Source organism: Elgaria multicarinata, chromosome 23 (assembly GCF_023053635.1).
Source record: "Elgaria multicarinata webbii isolate HBS135686 ecotype San Diego chromosome 23, rElgMul1.1.pri, whole genome shotgun sequence".
In the NCBI taxonomy this organism is placed as follows: Eukaryota; Metazoa; Chordata; class Lepidosauria; order Squamata; family Anguidae; genus Elgaria; species Elgaria multicarinata.
The window spans coordinates 9546393-9568238 of NC_086193.1; the positions used below are offsets into that span (position 1 = coordinate 9546393).

The 21846-nt window shown below is 48.1% G+C and overlaps 1 protein-coding gene across 3 annotated transcripts; it reads left to right on the forward strand.

Moving 5' to 3' along the window:
• Positions 1 to 372: 372 nt before the first annotated feature.
• Positions 373 to 19323, forward strand: LOC134413067 (tyrosine-protein kinase ZAP-70). Of its 3 annotated transcripts, none has more exons than XM_063147120.1 (12): positions 373 to 774; positions 4201 to 4361; positions 6272 to 6410; positions 9367 to 9454; positions 11436 to 11476; positions 11853 to 11907; positions 13274 to 13457; positions 14226 to 14432; positions 15139 to 15331; positions 16256 to 16396; positions 18436 to 18548; positions 19180 to 19323. In XM_063147120.1, the coding sequence occupies exons 1-12, from the start codon at positions 373 to 375 to the stop codon at positions 19295 to 19297; spliced, it is 1842 nt and encodes a 613-aa protein (XP_063003190.1). In that variant the 3' UTR covers positions 19298 to 19323. The 3 variants fall into 3 exon arrangements, with proteins under 3 accessions (XP_063003190.1, XP_063003191.1, XP_063003192.1); XM_063147121.1 differs by having other exon boundaries at positions 9367 to 9448; XM_063147122.1 differs by having other exon boundaries at positions 9367 to 9448; positions 11436 to 11475; positions 11846 to 11907.
• The last annotated feature ends 2523 nt before the right edge of the window (positions 19324 to 21846 follow it).

Below are 21846 nucleotides of genomic sequence, written 5' to 3' on the forward strand. Positions count from 1 at the left end.
GGAAAAACTTCCTGACTGTTAGAGCAGTACGACAATGGAATCAGATGCCTGGTGAGGTTGTGGCCTCTCCCACACTAGAGGCCTTCAAGAGGCAGCTGGACAACCATCTGTCAGGGATGCTTTAGGGTGGATTCCTGCATTGAGCAGGGGGTTGGACTGGATGGCCCTGTAGGCCCCTTTCAACTCTGCTATTCTATGATTCTATGATTCTATGAGGCCATGGTCACGCCTAGATGTACCGGTGACCAACCTGGCTTCCTAGGACTGTTTATGTCGGTTTCATCAGTCAGTTTCAGGCTTCTCTTTGTTTTCCTACAGTGTTCTGAAGCGCCCTATGAGCCCTGTCTGGAAGGAGCCAGGCACGTCCGCGAGATGCCCAACGCAGCGGCTCATCTTCCTTTCTATTATGGGAGCATCTCCCGGGTGGACGCAGAGGAACACCTCAAACTGGCCGGAATGGCAGATGGGCTGTTCTTGCTCCGTCAATGCTTCCGGAACTTGGGCGGTTACGTCCTGTCCATGGTGCACAAGCTCCAGTTCTACCACTACCCCATTGAGCGCCAGATGAACGGCACCTACGCCATCGCCGGAGGCAAAGCCCACTGCGGTCCCGAGGAGCTCTGCGAATTCTATTCCAAGGACGCAGACGGACTTTGCTGCACTCTCCGCAAGCCCTGCAACCGTCCCAGCAGCCTGGAGCCTCAGCCAGGGATCTTCGATAACATCCGTGAGAACATGGTGCGGGAATACATCAGGCAGACGTGGAACCTGGAGGTATGGGCTCAGTTCAAGCCAGGGTGGCATAGTGGCTAACATGCCGGACTTGGAGTCAGGAGATCCGGGTTCGAGTCCCCACTCGACCATGGAAACCCACTTGGGTGATTTTGGGCCAGTCCCAGACTACCTCACAGGGTTGTTGTTGTGAGGATAAAGTGGAGAGGAGGAGGAGGATTATGTACAAAGCCTTGGGTTCCTTGGAGGAAAAACGGTGGGATATAAATGCAATAATAATAATAATAATAATAATAATAATAATAATAATAATAATAATAATAATATTTCTTACCCACCTCTCCATTCTGATCGAGGCGGGGAACAATAATAAAATACATAAAACTGAATTAAAGCATAATATACATTGTTAAAAACATCCTAAAAAACATTTTAAAAAACACCTTAAAATTCCCCTGGATAGGCCTGCCGGAAGAGATCAGTCTTGATAGCTTTCTTGAATGCTGCTAGACAGTCAATTTGACGAATCTCCTCCGGCAGGCCGTTCCACAGTCTGGGAGCAGCGGAAGAGAAGGTCCTCTGGGTAACAGTTGTTAATCTAGTTTTTGCTAGCTAAACTAGATTTTCCCCAGAGGACTTGAGTGTGCAGGGCAGTGTATAACAACAACAACAACAACAACAATAAATTCCACCCTTTTTTTCTCCCTCTCTCTCCCTCTCTCGTTCCCAATATATATATATATATATATATATATATATATATATATATATATATAAACAAACATACAAAATACAGTAAACTTTTTTCAGCCAGAAATTTTAACAAAATCACTTTCTTTTCAAGCTTCAACTTTTATTCCTTTACCCTCCCTCCCCTAGCCCTGTCTGTCTCAAAAAGCTTTCCCCAATTTTTTTCTTTCTAGGATGGTATATCATTTTTCTTTCTCTCTCCCATTTTATTTTGTGTGATATATTGTTTATATAGCCCTACTTTTTTCAGGAGTCCCAGAGAGTCCTATAAGCTTCTGCCAAAGTTGTTCTTTTCTTTTCTTTCTTCATCTAATCTATATATTTTTGCCCATCCTTCTTAAAATTATCTCTTTGCTTTATTCCCTTTTCACCAATTCCTTTTTTCAAACGTATTTTATGGAGGGATGTCCATCACTGGGGAAATCCATTTTGGTTTCGGCTTGATGGATTTCTCTGGCGGGCCCAAACTCAGCAAAGTTTATTTGCGGGCCAAGCTGCATTTCCCCCCCCCCCCAAAAAAAATCCTGGAACATTTTGTGTGGTTTTTAAAAATGTGCGCAAATAAAGATTTGCACAAGGTGCAGCAGCAATTTGCACAGATCTGTATTTGTGGAAATTAAAAAAAAATATAGAAAATCTGTTTTTTTTTTAATTTTTAAACTTTTTTATTGTGAATATCAACAAACAAAACAAAAAATACATCGTGAAAATGGGACAGGACGGGGGAACCCATACATTGTATATATAGAATTGTCATCATTATGAATCGTTAAAAATAAAAGGTTGAGACTTATACAAAGGTTTCAAGGAAAGCAGACCAGGTATCCGTGTATTTATCCTCTTACAAGTTGTGTCTATATGACACCAGTTCCAAAGTTGATAATGTTATTAGGTCCTCGTTCCATTGCGTTATGGGAGGTGTGAATTGGTCCTTCTAATGTGATAATGTAAGTCTTTTGGCTGTCATAAGGGCTCTGAATCTTGGAAGATTTCCCGTTCTTGGAAAATGGACCAAAATCTAGGACGCTAGACCAATGAAAACTAGGGGTGTGCATGGACCCCCCCGCTCCGCTTCACTTCCAGATCCACGATTTTCGGATCAGGCCACTTCGCCCCGCCCCCGCTCCACCCATTTCCGCTCCGCTCCGCTCGGAGCTCCGCTCGGAGCTTCAAAAACAACCCAGTTATCCCCGATTCTTTTCCGCAATGCAATCCTATGGGCGAAAACCGCCGTTTGACCCGCGCTGTCCCTGTTTGTTGACCCGATTTTTTAAAAAATATAGCACGCGACCCGCACAATGCAGAGAGGTGAGAGTAGTCTCAAAATGACCCCCATCCATGACTGTCTAAGCACAAGAATTTTCAGAACGATAGCTTCAAAAACAACCCAGTTATCTATGGGCGAAATGTTTCAAGATGGTGATCGGAGCGCTCCGCGGAAAGAGAAGCGCTCCGAAAATGGTCGCTTCTCTTCGCCTTGCTTCTAGGGGTCCGTGGTCCGCTTCTACTCCGCCTCTGGGCAAGGCGGAGCAGGCCAATTCGCTCCTGCTTCTCCGCTTCTAATAGGAGCGGAGCACATGCCTAATGAAAACCCATCAAGCTCCACCCCACAAATGAATCCCTCTGACATCCCTAATATATCACCTGTCTAGGCAGGGCTGGTGCCAGGCTATTTTGCGCCCTAGGCAGGTGAGCTGCTTTCACCCACCCACTCCCACCCCCACCCCTATCCCAGCGTACCAAGGCGTGGGGAGCCATCTCACCCGCCCAGCCGAAGTGAAGCCAGGACGCTGGGTTGGAGGCGGCAGCTTCGGAACTGCACACCCTGCCGGAAGCTGCTCTGGGAGAGCGACTTTTGGGTGTGCCGTTCCAAAGCTGCCCACCCGCCCCAGCATCCTGGCTTCGCTTCGGCTGGGTGCCCACCCAGCCGAAGCAAAGCCAGGACGCTGGAGTGGGTGGGTGGGTGTGGCTTCGCTTCAGCTGGGTGGGCGCCCAGCCAAAGTGAAGCCAGGATAGGGGTGGGGATGGCTTCAGAACGTTGTGCCCGGAAGCCGCCCTCTCAGAGCCGCTGTGGGAGAGCGCCTTCCAGGTGCGGCGTGCAGCGACCCCCTTACCTTGGTGCTCTAGGTGGCCGCCTGAGTGGCCTCTATGGTAGCACCGGCCCTGTGTCTAGGCAATAATGTGGGCTTTGCTGCCCCATCAGGGGCTAATGAAAGATTCTCCAATTGGTGGCGTAAAGCAGGAAGGAGGAACACATGGCCAAACAGGTGTATTTGGACCGCAATTCCCATCAGCCTCTGTGAATCTGTCCAGTTGTCAGGGATGATAGGAGTTGGAGTCTGGAGTAGCACCGTTTCCCCATGCCTCATCTAAAACAAACAGGGTCTCCAGGAGAGAGAGAGAGACGTCATCAACCGAATTTGCACTTCCTGGACCAAGACGTCAATTGGAACACAGTAGAACTTTGAATTCCTTCTTTGAAATAATCTGCAGTTCCTTGTTCAGAAATGATGTCCAAAACGACATATATCAGGGGAAATTGCGTAGACTTTTGGATGGATTAAAGTTGTCGACAAGAATGTGTTCGCTAGGGAACGCGGCACATAAAATGTGAATTTTCATGCTTGCTTTTCTCTCTCTCTCTCTTTTTTAAAGCAGTTTAAATAATTTCTGGAATCATAAGAAAGTTTTCCCTCCCACCCCCTTGCTTCTTTGTAGGGAGAAACCCTTGAACTGGCCATCATTAGCCAAGCACCACAGGTGGAGAAACTTCTGGCCACCACGGCCCACGAGAAACTTCCATGGTACCATGGCGCCATCACCCGGGAGCTGGCCGAAAGCCGTCTCTACTCCGGAGCACAGCCTGATGGGAAATTCTTGTAAGCAGCAACAGTTTGGGATGTGAGGGAAATGTTCCATCTAGTTCTGGGGGACGCTTTCCACCTTCCCACGTCCTGCCGTTCCTTTTCTCTGCACGGCTTTGGGACGCCAAGGGAAGGACGTGTGTGGAGTGATAGTGCAAATTCCCCCCCCCCCAGTGTTCAGGCAGGGGGTTTAGGGTGGGCAAACTCACCTGTGCTCACCTTGGTGGGTGTTTGTGCCTGGTCACAACAGAAGAGGCTCACAAGGTCCTGTTGAGTGCTCAGCACCAAAATCATGGGGCCACCATTGATGCAGGAAGGGGAAACGCGTGATTTTGCCACGTGGGCGGGCAGCTGGTGAGCACTTGTGGGATCTTGCAAGTTCTTGGGTGGGGGACCAGGCAGACCCGGAGGGGCAGATGGGGGGTGGTCTGCAGAACTCCCCAACCCTATCAGTCCCTCACAACACCAACAGTGTTCACCACTAACATTGTACTTGGGGTGTTAGTGCCTGTTCTGGATGAGGTGGCACTCCCTCCGAAGGAGCAAGTCCATAGTTTGGGGGTGCTCCTGGACCCATCTCTGTCACTGGAGGCCCAGGTGATCTCAGAGACCCGGAGCACCCATTGGGCGCATTCAGAAGACCCCTTAAACCATGGCTTTATCCATGGTGGTTAAGCCAGAAAGCCAGGCTGTGTTCAGAAGACACCTTAAACCATGGCTTCAGCCACAGTGAATAAGGCTTTTTGCTTTATTCACTGTGGTTAAAGCCATGGTTTAAGGTGTCTTCTGAACACAGCCTGGCTTTCTGGCTTAAGCGCTGTGGTTAAAGCTGTGGTTTAAGGTGTCTTCTGAACAGGGCCTTTATCAACTTCAGCTGGTATGTCAACTACAGCCATTCCTGGATAGGGATAGCCTTGGGGTCATTCATGCACTGGTAACCTCACGATTAGACTACTGTAACACAGTCTAGGTGGGGCTACCCTTGGGCGTGGTTCAGAAGCTGCAGCTAGTGCAGAATGCAGCACTCCGGTTGCTCACAGGGACACCTAGCTCTGCTCATATAAAACCTGCGTTAAAAGAACTGCACTGGTTGCCTGTTAGCTACTGAGCCATATAGAAGGTTATGTAGTTATCCCACAAAGCCCTAAACAGCTTGGGAACTCCTAGGCAGACTGCCTTCCCTTATATACACCCAGACAACAACTACGCTCCTCAGAGGAGGCCCTACTGTCCATTCCAAGTTGAACGGAATGCCACCATGAAGAACCTCAGCGGCAAGGCCTTATCTGTGGCGGCCTCCACCCTCTGGAAAACCCTCCCTCATGCGATTCAGGAGGCGGAAAATGTAATATCTTTTAAAGGCCTCCTGAAGACATGCCTTTTTACACAGGCTTTCCCTGGTCTTTAATGTAGCTGGTGTATCATTTTGCCTTTTAAACTTTTTATATTTTAAATTTATCCTTGTTTTATTTTGCGGTTTTTAATTGTGCACTGCCCAGAGAGCACTGCCCAGACCCCGGGCCATTGTGGGTAATGAAAATGGCAACCTCAGAGCTAGGCTTTGTCCAAGGCATTGTGGGAAATTAAGATGGCTGACCCACAGTGAGGCATTGTGGGAAACTGAAAGGGCGATTCCCAACCACCCGGAACTCTGCCATTATATTGTCCATTATATTTGGACAAATGCTTTCTCATCACCCACCGCTGCCACCATTGCCAGCTTACGTCACTGTGGGTTAGGAAAGGGGCCACCACAGGGAAGTCCATGGAAGGTCCCCTCACTCGAACCTGAGCTGAGCTTTGCACGCCTGCCTTTGCTGTGAAAACGGTGGTAGCTCTTGTTTGGAGTCAATGTGCCAGGATGCATATGCCACAGCCGTTGCGGAAACGTAGGCGATTCTGAACCTGTTCCTCTTCACACACAGGATGAGACAAAAAACGGAGAAGGGGGCTTATGCACTATCACTTATCTATGGGAAGACGGTGTACCACTACCTGATAAAGCAGGATAAAGCAGGGAAATATTCTGTGGAAGAAGGAACCAAGTTTGATACACTGTGGCAGGTGGGTTTATTGTGTGTGTTTGTGTATTTGCACTGTTTGTGTGTTTGCACACCTGTGTAACCCGCCCTCCCCTTCTACGAAGCATATATTTAAATGGAACCTCCTTATCCAGAAGCAGTGTACCTCAGCCTCAACTACTGTGGGGTAAGCAATGGGCTATAAATCTCCAGATGGCAGAGGCAGGGGTTCCGTTTGCATCATACTGCGAACATCCCGAATTCTACACTTTTGAACCATTCAGTGAACCGAGCCGCAGCTATTCTTTGAAATTCACATTACTTTGAATTGTTTCAAGGGCATTTTCCAATGGGGAAAAATGTGTCTGTTAGGAAAAATAACAATTAAAGGTATTATATCTGGACAAATGCTTTCAAGAAATGCGTACGTAAGGCAAACATTGTGTACAAAATGTATTAGGAGAAGCTTAGAGGCACTACATAAAATCATAGAATAGTAAAGTTGGAAGGGGCCTCTAAGGCCATCAAGTCCAACCTCCTGCTCAATGCAAGAATCCATCTTAAAGGACAGATTTCTCCCAGTTCTGGGCACCACACTTCAAGAAGGATGCAGACAAGCTGGAATATGTTCAGAGGAGGGCAGCAAGGATGATCAGGGGTCTGGAAACAAATCCCTATGAGGAGAGACTGAAAGAACTGGGCAGGTTTAGCCTGGAGAAGAGAAGACGGAGGGGAGACATGAGAGCACTCTTCAAATACTTGAAAGGTTGTCACACAGAGGAGGGCCAGGATATTTTCTCAATCTTCCCACAGTGCAGGACACTGAATCAGGGGCTCAAGTTACGGGAAGCCAGATTCTAGCTGGACATCAGGAAAAACTTCCTGATGGTTAGAGCAGTATGACAATGGAACCAATTACCTAGGGAGGTCGTGGGCTCTCCCACACTAGAGGCCTTCAAGAGGCAGCTGGACCGCCATGTGTCAGGGATGCTTTATGGTGGATTCCTGAATTGAGTTGAGGGTTGGACTCAATGACCTTAAAGAACCCTTCCAACTCTACTATTCTATGATCCTATGACCTCATAGAAATATAGCCCAATGCCCGATTATTGCATCTCTGAAGGACACTTATAATCATTAAAAACAGGAGGAGGAGCAGAAGCTACATCCTCCTTGCTGACTGGATCTCAGCCTGTCAAGAATCATAGAATCATAGAATAGCAGACTTGGAAGGGGCCTACAAAACCATCAAGTCCAACCCCCTACTCAATGCAGGAATCCACCCTAAAGCATCCCTAACAGATGGTTGTCCAGCTGCCTCTTAAAGGCCTCTAGTGTGGGAGAGCCCAGAACCTCCCTAGGTAACTGATTCCATTGTCGTGCTGCTCTAACAGTCAGGACATTTTCCCCGATGTCCAGTTGGAATCTGGCTTCCTGTCACTTGAGCCCTTTATTCCGTGTCCTGCACTCTGGGAGGATCGAGAAGAGATCCTGGCCCTTCTCTGTGTGACAACCTTTTAAGTATTTGAAGAGTGCTTTCATGTCTCCCCTCAATCTTCTCTTCTCCAGGCGAAACATGCCCAGTTCTTCCAGTCTCTCTTCATAGGACTTTGTTTCCAGATCCCTGATCATCTTGGTTGCCCTCCTCTGAACACGCTCCAGCTTGTCTGCGTCCTTCTTGAATTGTGGAGCCCAGAACTGAGGAGCTGGTGACAAGTGCTCTGAGGAGGTAATCTCACTGCAAGGGGGGCCATTGAGGGTGTCTTGCCCAACCCTCAACCCCAAACCTGTAGCCGCAACTGATGCAAACTAACCCACTTACTAAAATCATAAGGAAAACCCTGCCGGATCAGAACAAAGATCCAGCCAGTGCCTCTTCCTGTTTCCAAGCATGCCTCCGGGTCACCCACAAGCGGTGCCCTCTCTGCTTGTTGCTTCTCCAGTGACTGGGAATCCGTGTCACAGCGCCTCGGAATCGGGAGCTCCTGTTTTAGTTAACGTTCCTTCTATATCCTACTCCCAGGCGCTGAGTGATGTTGTTTTTGTAGCCAAAATGGTACCATCCATTCCCGAGAAAGCAGACAACAGCTCAGTTCAGTCAACACGTTTCTCAACGGTGGTTTTAGAACTCCACGGCAGAGTTTTGACACCATCGTTGAGAAATGTGTGGCCTGGTGGGAAAACTCCACGCGACGGTGGAGGGTGTTTTTTTTAGGGAAAACACTCCACAATGAAGATCCACAGGGAGCAGAGCAGAGTTCCTGCACAACGGTTGTCTTGACTTGCGGGAAAACTCCACCTCATGGTGGAGGGTTTTTTTGGTTGTTGAAAACGCTCCACGCAGAATATCCACGCCGTGCAGAGGAGAGTTCCTGCACAACCACTGTGTGGTGTGTGGTGTGGTGGGCTCCGTGGAGTTTTCCGTTGCATTGATTTTTCGCACTGGCTACAGAGTTCTCTGGCAAGAGCAGCGAAAGGAGCAAGTGCCGCTCTAGGAGAGCTGCTGGGATTGTGGGTTTTTTTTTTGCAGCAATGGCTGATGGGATACCATTGGGAGGACCGGGGGAGGAGAGAGGGTGGAGGAACTGTCAATCAAAAGTCACAATGGATTTTATTCAGCTCCATGGTAGCCCACAACCATACAATAGCAGAGTTAGAACATGTTGTGTGTGGGGCACCCCTTAAAAACTCAACCGTTGAGTGGAGTTCTCCCACTGGGTTGACTAACGTGTTGTCTGAACTGAGCCAAAAACTGGTTTGTGGGGGACGACCCAGGTTTGCAGGAGTACGAAAACATCTTTAAGCACCTTCCCCAGGTCCAAACAACCTCATAAAGAATGAGTTTAGTAGGTGAATTGAACCTTCTGTTTGTGTGAAGACCGGCTTCAACCCGACGTCCCCAAGGAAATCTCGCAACCTGATTTAATGGACAAGTTAAATCACAATTGCTTCTCAGGAGTGAAATCTCTCACTTTCTTTCTCAAACTCTTTCCCCCCAGCTGGTGGAGTATTTAAAACTCAAACCAGATGGCCTGATCTATTATTTGAAGGAGAGCACCCCCAATCCTGAGATGCCAACAGGTATGCGTCCGCTTTCTTCCCTGAGAAAAAACTGTTGGCTAGGAACCTCTGACATGGCTCTGATTCAACTCGCAGCGCTTCAGGGCTTGGCCGCCTCACTTTACAACCGAAGCTGAAACTAGGTTCGGTCCTAAAGCGGGTCAGCTTTTGTGGGTTCCTGGGCACAAGGCTCCATTGGACTTCCTGCTTGCCCCCTCACCTCCTTCTTGCATTGCCACTGCCACCTCCTCCCACGGGACTTACCTTTGCCATGCGTCCTCTTCCTTTAAAAATTAAGACTGGAGCTCTCTCTTTTTCATAGATCTATAGTCACAAACTAGGGAAATGGCCCTTTATGTCCACTGTAGTTTGCAAATCACGACTCTAATGGAGGAAGATGCACAGCAAAGATAAGTTCCAGTGGTGGGAATGGCAGCGGTGGGTTCAAGTGGTGACCAGGAAGGGAGAAGAGGGGGGAGAGGGGGGAGGGAGGGAGGTAAGTCTGTGGAATCCAGTGGACCCACTGTCAGCTTCACACCAGCTTTCTCACATGGGCAGGTGGAGAGGGGAGCAGCCCACCACCACCACCCCGAATCGGCCCGAGGCACCTCAATGTGCTTCGGAATCGATCTGCTTTGCTTCGGGGGGCCTCGGGCCAACCCGGTACTGCCTTGTTTCCAATGATGTCTCAGCTCTGATTCGGGGATTCAGTCCAACGCAGCACACAGCCCTACACTTCATCTCTTTCCCAACATTTGTTCAGTGCTGCATACACTTCTGGTCACCCCCACACCTGTCACTGTACAGATAGTGTGGTGCAGTGGCTAAAGTGCCAGACTGAGAGTCGGGAGATCCGGGTTTGAGTCCCCACTCAGCCATGGAAACCCACTGGGTGACTTTGGGCCAGTCACAGACTCTCTCAGCCCAACCTACCTCACAGAGTTGTTGTTGTGAGGATAAAAATGGAGATGAAGAGGATTATGTACGCCGCCTTGGGTTCCTTGGAGGAAAAAAGGTGGGATATAAATGCAATAAATCTGAAATCTCTTCATTGGCTTCCAATTCACTCCAGAATCCAATATAAACTTCTCCTGTTGACCTTCAAAGCTTTTCACGGTCTAGCTCCTGCCTATCTCTCCCCTCTCATCTCACACTATTGCCCCGCTCGTGCTCTCCGCTCCTCTGATGCCATGCTTCTCACCTGCCCAAGGACCTCCACTTCCCTTACTCGGCTTCGTCCTTTTTCTTCTGCTGCCCCTTACGCCTGGAACGCTCTTCCAGAACACTTGAGAACTACAAACTCAATCACAGCTTTTAAAACTCAGCTAAAAACTTTTCTGTTCCCTATAGCTTTTAAATATTGAGTTTGTTCTGACTCTATACTGTTTAGCTTCACCCTACCCGGTGCCTGTTTACACTTCCCTGTGCCTGTTTGCATTCTCTTTCCCTCCTTATTGTTTACTACAACTTTATTAGATTGTAAGCCTATGCAGCAGGGTCTTGCTATTTACTGTGTAATCTGTACAGCACCATGTACATTGATGGTGCTATGTAAATTATTATTATTATTATTATTATTAATAATAATAATAATAATAATAATAATAATAATAATAATAATAAAACCAGCGTCATGAATTGGGCCCGGACACATAGGAGGATTCCACGGGATTGGTGCAATATCAGAGCTGTTGTAGTAGAATTTAAAGAAATTGATGGGTTTTGTTGCATCATCTTAAAAAGAGAGAGGAAGGTTATGATAGGACTAGAAAAGCTACAGCAATGGAGACCCTAAAGCAAGGAAGCAAAAATAAACTCCCCCACCCCACCTGAGGGTCCCATCTGACGAGGGTCAGGCTGGTCCCACCGAATTCAGGAGGCTACCAGTCCCTAAAACTCAGTTACTGGCAGTAAATGTTTGTCGCTAATCAAGCAACATCCTAATGCTGCACATCACCTGACCTAACCAAACTCAATTCTTGACCTGTCTTTCCTTCCTGATTTCTAGCTGCCGTGGCGCCGGCGCCCCCGGCACACCCCTCGGGGTTGGTAAGTATGCCGCCTGCTTTTCGCCGCTTTGCACCCTTCTCCACAACTCGTGCTGGCCCGATACCACCTTGAAGGGTTGGCGTCAGCATTTGGGGCTACCTTGTCCCAGGCAGGGGTTGGTTGGCAACACTCCCTTTCTGGCGAGCCATTAATCACTGGGACATTGCAGCCGAGTCAATCCGATTGAGTCGTTCCGTTTGCCGCCGGGGACACACCTGTGACAGGCCACAGTTGTGTAAAGGATAGAGCAAAGGGCGTGGGTTCGAATCCACGCTCAGCCAGGAAATTGCTTTCAGCCAAACCCACCTTGCAGGGTTGTTGTTAAGATAAAAATGCTTGCATCCTCACCTGACCGTCTCCTTTTGCTCCTGGCCAGGGCCCTCGGAGATTTGCCTCACAGAACTCAGACGGATACACACCAGAACCCATCGGTGAGTAGGTCTTCCTTGAAAAACAAATATTTGTGCTCAGAAAACTTTGAGACTTAAAACGCAAGAAAGAAAGGACGCGTGATGTTTGGCTTGGCATTTCTTACTTTCATTTTCTTCGTAGCCTTTTGGGCAATCTTGACTAGGGAGTCAGAGGATTCTGTCTGGGGTGTGTGTGTGTATTGTTGTTGTGAGGATAAAATGGAGTGGAGAAGGAGGGTTATGCAGGGCCGGTGCCAGGCTATTTTGTGCCCTAGGCAGGTGAGCTGCTTTCACCCACCCACTCCCACCCCCACCCCCATCCCAGCGTACCTGGGCGTGGGGAGCCATCTCACCTGCCCAGCCGAAGTGAAGCCAGGATGTTGGGTTGGGGGCAGCGGCTTCGGAACGGCACGTCCAGCCGGAAGCTGCTCTGGGAGAGCGACTTTCGGGCACACTGCTCCAAAGGCAGCCCCCGCCCGCTCCCCACCCCAGCGTTCTGGCTTCGCTTCGGCTGGGCGCCCACCCAGCCGAAGCGAAGCCAGGACACTGGAGTGGGGGGCGGGCGTGGGTTCACTTTGGCTGGGTGGGCGCCCAGCTGAAGCGAAGCCAGGACGCTGGGGTGGGGTGGGGGCCGGCAGGCAGGTGGCTTCAGAACGGCATGCCTGGCCAGAATCTGCTTCGGGAGAGCGACTTTCGGGCGCGCTGTTCCGAAGCTGCCCACCCGCCCCAGCATCCTGGCTTCACTTCGGCTGGGCACCCACCCAGCTGAAGCGAAGCCAGGACGCTGGGGTGGGGGTGGGGTGGCTTCAGAATGGTGCGCCCGGAAGCCGCCCTCTCAGAGCCACTGTGGGAGAGCACCTTCTGGGTGTGGCGTGCAGCGCCCCCTTACCTTGGCGCTCTAGGTGGATGCCTGAGTGACCTCTATTGTAGCACCGGCCCTGGGGTTATGTATGCAGCCTTGGGTTCCTTAGAGGGGGAAAAGGATATAAATGCAATAAATGTAATAAATAAAATTGCTTGATACCTAATTCATTGTTTTTAAGATTCTTTTACCATTGTGTGTATCAAAATTGTATCAAAATTTCTACTATGGTTGCTATATTTTCACTCGTTAAAAGGGTGAGCATTGCAAACTGGTAAAGCTGAATCAGAAAGTCAGCAATTTGTTTCAAAAAATAGCAGCCATAGGCCTGCAAGATGCCCACAAACATGACGTATTAGGGATGGACTTCCTCTGTTATTTAATCGCAGCATTTGGTGCCCAGAGATAAACTGTTCCTGTTAATGGAGGTTCCATTCAGCGGCAATGGGAAATCGCTATCAGGAGCGGTCTTATAAAACATGGGCCCACAGTGATCATAGCCTTGATCTCTTGGGGTTGGGGCAGGACTAGGGAATAAGACACGGATCCTGCCCATGGACACGCTGTGCTACGAGAGCCCGTACAGCGACCCTGAGGAGCTGAAGAATAGGAAGCTGTTTTTGAAGAGGAGCAATCTCATCGTTGATGAGGTGGAGCTCGGTTCGGGCAACTTCGGGTGTGTCAAGAGAGGGGTTTACAGGATGAAGAAGTAAGTGTGCGTGGCTGGGACTGCGTTGGGCGGGGCTGGACTGTGGGTAGAAAGGGGGCAACTCAAATGATCAGGGCGCTAGAGCAATCCCCCTACAAGGAAAGTGACAACAGCTAGAATGGTTCAGCTTGGAGAAAAGGAGGCTGAGGGGAGACAGGAGAGAGGTGGACAACACCATGCATGGTGTGGAGAAGGTGGATTTAGGGAGGCATTTCTCTCTCTCTCTCAAAATACTAGAACCCAACGGGGGTCATCCCATGAAGCTGGTGGGTAGGAGATTCAGGAGTGATCAAAGGAAGGACTTCTTCATCCAGTGCAAAATTAAACTATGGAACTCGCTACCACAAGAAGTAGTGATGGCCACCAATTTGGATGGCTTTCAAAGGGGGTTGGATCAATTCCTGGACGAGAAGTCTATTATTGGCTACTAGACCTGATGGCTATGTGCTACCTCCAGTACCAGAGGCAGTAAGCCAATATACACATGTTGCGGGGCAGCGAATTCCATATTTTAACTCTGTGCTGCTCTTCCTTTGATCTGTCCTGAATCTCCCACCCGTCAGCTTCATGGGATGACCCCGTTGGGTTCTAGTATTAAGGGAGAGCGAGAAAAATGTCTCCCCGTCCACCTTCTCCTCTCCATTTTGTCCACCTCTAGATATCACTCCAACAAAGCCGCCTTCCTGATGCCCACCAGCTGGGCCAACGGTTGTCCACTTCTCCTTGCCCTTGGGCCATCACTGTCCCCTCCCTTCTCCTCCCTCCCAGGAAGCAGATCGATGTGGCCATCAAAATGCTGAAAAGCGGCAACGAGAGGGCGGAGAGGGATGACATGATGAAGGAGGCCCAGATCATGCATCAACTTGACAACCCTCACATCGTCCGCGTGATCGGAGTCTGCGAGGCTGAGGCCCTCATGCTGGTTATGGAGATGGCGTCCGGCGGGCCGCTGAACAAGTTCTTGAATGCTAAGAAGTGAGCCATCGAGGGACCCGATACATTGCCAGCACCTGGACTTGGAGATGCTCGTCTGCAGCTCCTTCCAGTCTAACCAACAAGTTCAAAGGGTCTTTGGGGGCAATTTATTCCAGCTCCCTTTTCAATGATGGATCTGCAGAGATCCATAGATCAGGATAATCCATAGATCTGCATGTTCAGCAGAGTGTTCCAACGGGACAGGCAAATTCCTGTGAGGGCCACCTTGCGGGTCCAGGGGTTGGAGAACATCAGTCTTGGGGGCACATCCCACCTACTTTGCATCTGAATCTGGTCTGCCAGGATTCCCTAAGCCACCACCCCTTCTCTTAGCCACACCCCTTTCCCCCATTCCCAAAAGTTCAATGGTTTCTCGACTAAAAGGGTGAAATGCCTTTCTTAAGGCTTTAGGGACTGGCAGTAAAAGCTTTAAGCGAAAAGGTGCTGGTGTTGTTGTTGTCTTGCATTTGGGGCTCTGCCCATTTTGCCTACGGCCCTTCCCCCTTTGCGTTCCACCACGCCCACCTTTAGAACGCAGCCTCTGGGAACGTCTCGGAAATTGAATCCTGCCCTGGGGCTGGAAGAGGATGCTCATGCCCGTTGTAGTCGAATCTCAACCAGGAGGGTCTCTCGCTGAGGTGGACCTCCAAGGTCATTGCCTCGCTCTGGAGAAGCTGAAACATTCTCTTCCTTCCCTCTCCCCCAGGGACGAAATCCCTGTGAGCAACGTGGTGGAACTCATGCACCAGGTGGCCATTGGCATGAAGTATCTGGAGGAGAAGAACTTTGTCCACCGGGATCTAGCCGCTCGCAATGTCTTGCTGGTCAACCAACACTACGCCAAGATCAGCGATTTCGGGCTCTCCAAGGCTTTGGCTGCTGATGACAGTTATTACATGGTGAGCATCGGAGAACCAATCCATTGGGGATTGGGTCCTGTTGGGGCACAGATTTCTCAGGGAGACCCTCACTCAATGTGAACACGTGCAATCAGTAGGGCTTTCGGAGGAATCCGTCCAGGGGGAGAAGTTCACAGAGTTTTCAGCAAGGCGTGGGCTCGCGCCAGCTTTATCTGCATTGAGTTGGGCCAACTCACGAATTTTCGTTTTTGTTTTGCTTTCCCCCACCCTAAAATCACCATTCATGCTGCAATCTGCGTGATTTAATTGTACGCCCATTGTGGCCGCGATAGGCTTAATTTGCAAACGTTGGGGCCCCTGGCATGCCTGATCTTGCACAAATTGCAGGCACAATTCACACCCTATTAAGCCTATTGCAGTCACTGTTTGAGCGAATTTTGGCTGAAATTTGCACGAATGGCAATTTTAAGAAGAAGAGCGCTGGGTCAAGGTGGGGGCGGGACAACAAAGTTCCTGGATTTCAGGGGGGAAACTCTCGCAAATGTAAATGGAGTTCTGGATTCCCGGGAAATTCAGCAAACCTAAAAGGGCTGAATGTCCCCATAATACTTATTCCCTAGTTAGTGAGGCTGTAGTATGACTATGCAATGACTGTGATAGCACAGACACTTAGGCAGCTGACAAGCAAGATCTAAGTTCTGGGGACCCTGGAGTCACAAACTGGGAAACCAGGAGGGGTTGGACTAGATGGCCTTATAGGCCCCTTCCAACTCTACTATTCTACAATTCTATGTAGAGCAGAGGGCGGCTTGGATGAGTCTTGCGCTATTTCCATCCCCTGTTGTCTTGTTTTCACGTGCCTTTTTGCGCTCCGGGAGACTGAAGCGTCCGCCTCCTTTTGCTCGTTCCACACCCCTGAGGATCCTTTGCGATGTGCCACAGCCTTTCTGCCTTTGAACGCAGGCCAAGACCACGGGGAAATGGCCACTGAAGTGGTACGCCCCGGAGTGCATCCTGTTCCGGAAGTTTTCGAGCAAGAGCGATGTCTGGAGTTACGGCATCACCATGTGGGAGGCCTTTAGCTATGGACAGAAACCCTACAAGGTGAGCGCCCGAGAGTTGGGTTGGGTTGGCGGTACTCCTAACACTTGTGACCCAGAGTGGCGGGAACCGGTAGGTTTCGATGTGGAACCTAGCTGTGCCTAAAGCAGGTGGAGACGAGGAACAGAGCAAGACGGCTTCTACTGAATCAGACCAGCTGGGCCTCGTTTACACTGTTTATTTATTTATTTATTAATTATTAGTTACATTTCTATACCGCCCAATAGCTCTCTGGGCGGTTCACAAAAATTAAAACCATTCAAAGTATAAAACAACAGTATAAAAAAGGCAACAGCAAACCACCCTGCTATAAGGCCTGCCAAGAAAACGTCAGCGAAAGCTGGTGTCCCTCCAAGAGTCAGTAACGACTCAGTGTTGCACAAGAGGTTCCTTTCCTTCCTTTTCCATAAAACCATAATATAAAATACAATATAAAAGCTCAACCAGATAAAAACAGCAGCCATGCAAAATTACAAATTTAAAACACCACGTTAAAATTTATTCATAGACTATTAAAATGCTGAGAGAATAAAAAGGTCTTCACCTGGCATCTAAAATTTTTGTGAACTGCCCAGAGAGCTTCGGCTATGGGGCGGTATAAAAATGTAATAAATAAATAAATAAATAAATAAATAAATAAATAAAATAAAATAAAAGCATATAATGTAGGTGCCAAGCGAACCTCCTTAGGGAGCTCATTCCACAGCCAGGGTGCCACAGCAGAGAAAGCCCTGCTCCTAGTAACCACCTGCCTCACTTCCTTTGGCAGGGGCTCACGGAGAAGGACCCCTGAGGATGACCTTAGGGTCCAGGCAGGTACATAGGGGAGGAGGCGTTCCTTCAGATTGCCTGGCCCCAAGCCGTTTACGGCTTTAAATATTATACCAGCACTTTGAATCGGGCCCGGACCTGGACTGGCAGCCAATGAAGCTGGAAAAGGACTGGCGTGATGTGATCATTGACAAGCAGGGCTAAAGACAGGAGCGTTTCCCAACTTTTCCCAGCTGGGACTTTCCACAGGCAAATCAGGGTCTCCAACACTGAGCTGCAGCCCTTCCTATAACGATGATGAATCTTAAGTTGTCTTTATGGGAAGGGCTGTGCCTCAGGCCTTAGCTAGACTGGGCTTTCATAGAACCATAGAATAGCATCCGGGTTAGGGTGTGGGGAGTGGGAAAACTGAATTAAATTTTTAAAAAACTTACCTTCAGAGCATGAGCATTTGTGCGCTCCATCTCCTTTAAAAATTAAAAAATGGCGGGCACGACGCCTCTCTTCCTGAGGTAGTCATGTTTCATGTGTAAACAGAGGAGGGATCTCACATTAATCACAATGCGAGATCCCTCCTCCGTCACGGATTATCAGGTAGGTCTAGCTAAGGCCTCATTGGCAGAGATATTTTACACAAAGAGAATAAATGTGTTTTACAATGTTATTTATAAAGAGAACGAACAAGGAAATACAGGCTTCCGGTGTATTTTCAACCTGTTTCGCGAGTAGCTTCTTCAGAAAATATGGATTATTCGCACCATCATGACAGCTATTGCCGCGGATAAATGGAGGAATTCATTCCTTAACTCCATCTAGAAATTTGCTTGAAATCCCGGCCAGAATTGTAAAGCCTCAGATGTGGTGACATATGAGAGACAGTGTGGTGTAGTGGCTAGAGTATTGGATTGGGAGTCGGGAGATCTGGGTTCTAGTCCCCACTTGGCCGTGGAAACTCACTGGGTGACTTTGGGCCAGTCACAGACTGTCAGCCCAGCCTACCTCACAGGGTTGTTGTGAGGATAAAATGGAAAGGAGGAGGATTATGTATGTCACCTTAGGTTCTTGGGAGGAAAAAAAGGAGGGATATAAATGCAATAATAATAATAATAATAATAATAATAATAATAATAATAATAATAATAAGTGCCCTCCCTAGTCCCAGGGTTGAGACCCTGCTACTTGACTGACACAAGTGAACTGGAAATGGTTTTTCTGGGGAAATCGGCTCCTGTAGGGGGCGTTGTGACACTTCTGTTCTTCTGTCCTCCTAGAAAATGAAAGGCCCTGAGGTGATGACATTCATTGAGGAAGGAAAACGGATGGAAATACCACCACGGTGCCCACCAGAGATGTACAAACTGATGCAGACGTGTTGGACGTTCAAGTAAGGCCCTCTTCAGCGGGACAAATCTCAGCTTTGTGAGGGCTCTGGAGAGGAAAAGAGAGAGAAATATACACCACTCGCTTTGGAAGTGAAAGAACTGTGGCAACAGGGAAAAGTTACAATTATTCACTGGCATCCCATCAAAACGTTTTACTGAAAACCTTCAGAAACCGGGCCTACCCAAAGACATCCACATCAACATGCGGAAAGCAGTCATACTTAAAACATGTCCAATAGTCAGGAAATTTCTGAATCAGTAAAAGACAGCATGATTTGGCAAAGCCCATCATGTCTGTCTAGAAAAACCACCAGTATCTGAAGGTTTTCTGGGTTGTTTTTTGATGTGATGCCATTGACTGATGCAGCTAATGGAATAATTGTGACCTTTAGTTCTTTAACTTCCATGGCCAGTAGTGTATATTTTTCTCTCTTTTCCTCTTCCTTTTCTACAACATTTTTGTTATTAAGTATTGCCATGTCAATGAGGTACGTGTGTTTTTCTTTTTTTGTCTACAACTGTTGTTATCGTTGTTACTGTTTTTATTTCGAGAATACCAGTTCACTGCCCATGAGACCTTTCTCCCCTAATTTTCTCTCTCTCTTTCTCCATTTTCCTCCCTCACGCATGCAGGTGGGAAGACCGGCCGGACTTTGTCACCGTGGAGACACTCATCCGCACTTATTACTACAGCATTGCAGCCAGGACGGAAGAGACATTGGAGGAGAGGGTTCAAATCACGCCTGCCTAACTCTAGACACACATGCCTTTGGATGTTGAGGCCTCTGGCTACCATCGGTCTTGCTAAGATGGACGACTTTTGGGCCACAAGTTTCATTCTGACTCTAAATCGCTTCTCCTTCCTTTTGGGAGCCTGTCGGTTTGACTCCAGGGCTGTTCAACCTTTCTTTCAAACACACACACTCCTAGCAACTCAAGGGGGACGCCTATTCAGAGGAAACCTCCGCCATCGGAAGGCCCAAAGAGGCTTGGTGTGGCCCTGAAGCCCTGTCCACACCAATTACTGGGAAGTTAATGCCCCGTTCACTTTCCAGCACATCTTCACAACAACGTGGACTAGAAACTTACTTTGTATTCAAGAAAAAGAAAGTGGAGTCCCGATCCAAGCAATGCCATGGCTCTGCGCCACATGAGGTGGGCAAAAGCAGGATGGTGCCCTTACAAATACGCCAAGCCTCCAGAGCTATGGATGGGCCGTGGACGCCGACCACCCATAGAGACCACTCCTTGCTGCCATTGCTACTGGGTTGCTTTCTCGCCCACCTCTCAAGCAGGCCAGCAGCGATGGTGAGGAGAAGGCATGGCTGTTACCATGTGCCAGTTTGCTCTTCCCTTCTAGCAGGGCAGGTGATGTCTGCCATTTAGAATCATAGAATTGTAGAGTTGGAAGGGGCCTCTAAGGCCATCGAGTCCAACCCCCTGCCCAATGCAGGAATCCATCCTAATGCATCCCTGACAGATGGTTGTCCAGCTGCCTCTTGAAGGCCTCTAGTGTGGGAGAGCCCACAACCTCCCTTGGTAACTAGTTCTGTTGTCGTACCGTTCCAACAGTCAGGAAGTTTTTCCTGATGTCCAGCCAGAATCTGGCTTACTGTCACTTGAGCCCGTTATTCCGTGTCCTGCACTCTGGGAGGATCGAGAAGAGATCCTGGCCCTCCTCTGTGTGACAACCTTTCAAGTATTTGAAGAGTGCTATCATGTCTCCCCTCAATCTTCTCTTCTCCAGTTCTTCCAGTCTCTCCACATTCAAAGCTCTTCAGTTCTTCGAGGGACGACCCGACCCATTTTGCCGACGGAAGCCATGGCGCGACTTGTGGGATAAAAGAATAAACATAATGAATGTTGTGCAGGGATATTTTTTTTGTTACAAGTGGATGCTTAAGTTCTTCATGGGCGTTCCTGTTTCCTTGCTGAATTTGGGGGGGAGGGCGCGGACGGGGAATTCTGATCTTTTATGGCTTTGTAAAAATGCTTGAAAATAAAAACCTTTTTAGGAAACCGTTTGCCTTAAGGAATGCCAGGGGTTGCGGTTGTGCGGCAATCACCAGGGCATCACCAGGGTTTCTTCTTAAACTAGAATAATATTCTAAAAATAATATTCTAACGAATAATATTCTTTAAATTGTCGTTTTAAATGTGTTAATATTGGAATATATGTAATAAACTTTTAACTTCTGTATATCTCTATAGGTTTTTAATGTATACGTTTTAAATTGCGTAATGCTGCCTTGAGGCCCAGCATTGGGCAAAAGGCGGGATAATAATAATAATAATAATAATAATAATAATAATAATAATAATAATGATAATATCTCTCTATCTCTCTTGCACACACACACACACACACACACACACCTGTATTGTAAACAGAAAATTGATCTGTTGATCTTTATTATTTATTTATTTATTTATTTATTTATTACATTTTTATACATTTATTACATCTTGAGGTGTAAACCCACTATTCTATATCAAGCACACTAATTGCACCATGATCTTCTGTCCTGTCTTTAATCAGAGGCCTCCTTTCAAGGAACAAATTCAAAGCAATAGTTTAATTGTTTTATTGAAGTATTTATTTACAACATTTCTTGGGCAGGATCTACAGCGGTTTATAACAGTAGTGACACCTGCTGGGGCCCAGGACACATGCTATGTACCAAATGATTGTTCTTCTCATGAGGAAAGAATAAGCATTTCGTGGGTGAGGGCAATGGCTCACAGCTGCCCCAAATTGGGCTGAAACATCTCGAAGGCTTTAGGAGCGGGAAGATGCACTTTGGGGTGCCTCATCTCAATCTGGTACCATTCCAGATTCAGGCCGAAGCAGCCCGCTTCGGCTCAGATTCAGAGTCCAGCCCTTAGGCAGTGCATAGCCCTACTTTTTTTAGCCAGAGAGATTCAGGACAAATAAAAGCAAGACCTTCTTCACACAGTGCAGAGTTAAAGTATGGAATTCAAAAAGGGCAAAAAGGAGGAACCTGGGAACTACAGACCAGTCAGTCTGACATCCATCCCTGGGAAAATTCTGGAGCAGTTTATAAAGAAGTCAATCTGTAAAAACCTTGAAATCAATGCGGTGATCACTAGAAGCCAACATGGATTTGTCAAGAACAAGTCCTGTCAGACTAATTTTATCTCATTTTTTGATCGGGTAACCTCCCTTGTGGACTGTGGGAATGCTGTGGATGTCATATATCTTGACTTCAGCAAGGCTTTTGACAAGGTGTCCCATGATATTCTGATTAACAAACTAGCTGAAAGTGGGCTAGATGGAAC

Coding starts and splice junctions, on each gene's coding strand:
- LOC134413067 (XM_063147120.1), top strand. CDS start 373: ATGCCCAACGCAGCGGCTCATCTTCCTTTCTATTATGGGAGCATCTCC. Junction 14,433..15,138: donor AAGTTCTTGAATGCTAAGAA/GTGAGCCATCGA, acceptor CCTCTCCCCCAG/GGACGAAATCCCTGTGAGCA. Junction 16,397..18,435: donor ATGGACAGAAACCCTACAAG/GTGAGCGCCCGA, acceptor CTGTCCTCCTAG/AAAATGAAAGGCCCTGAGGT.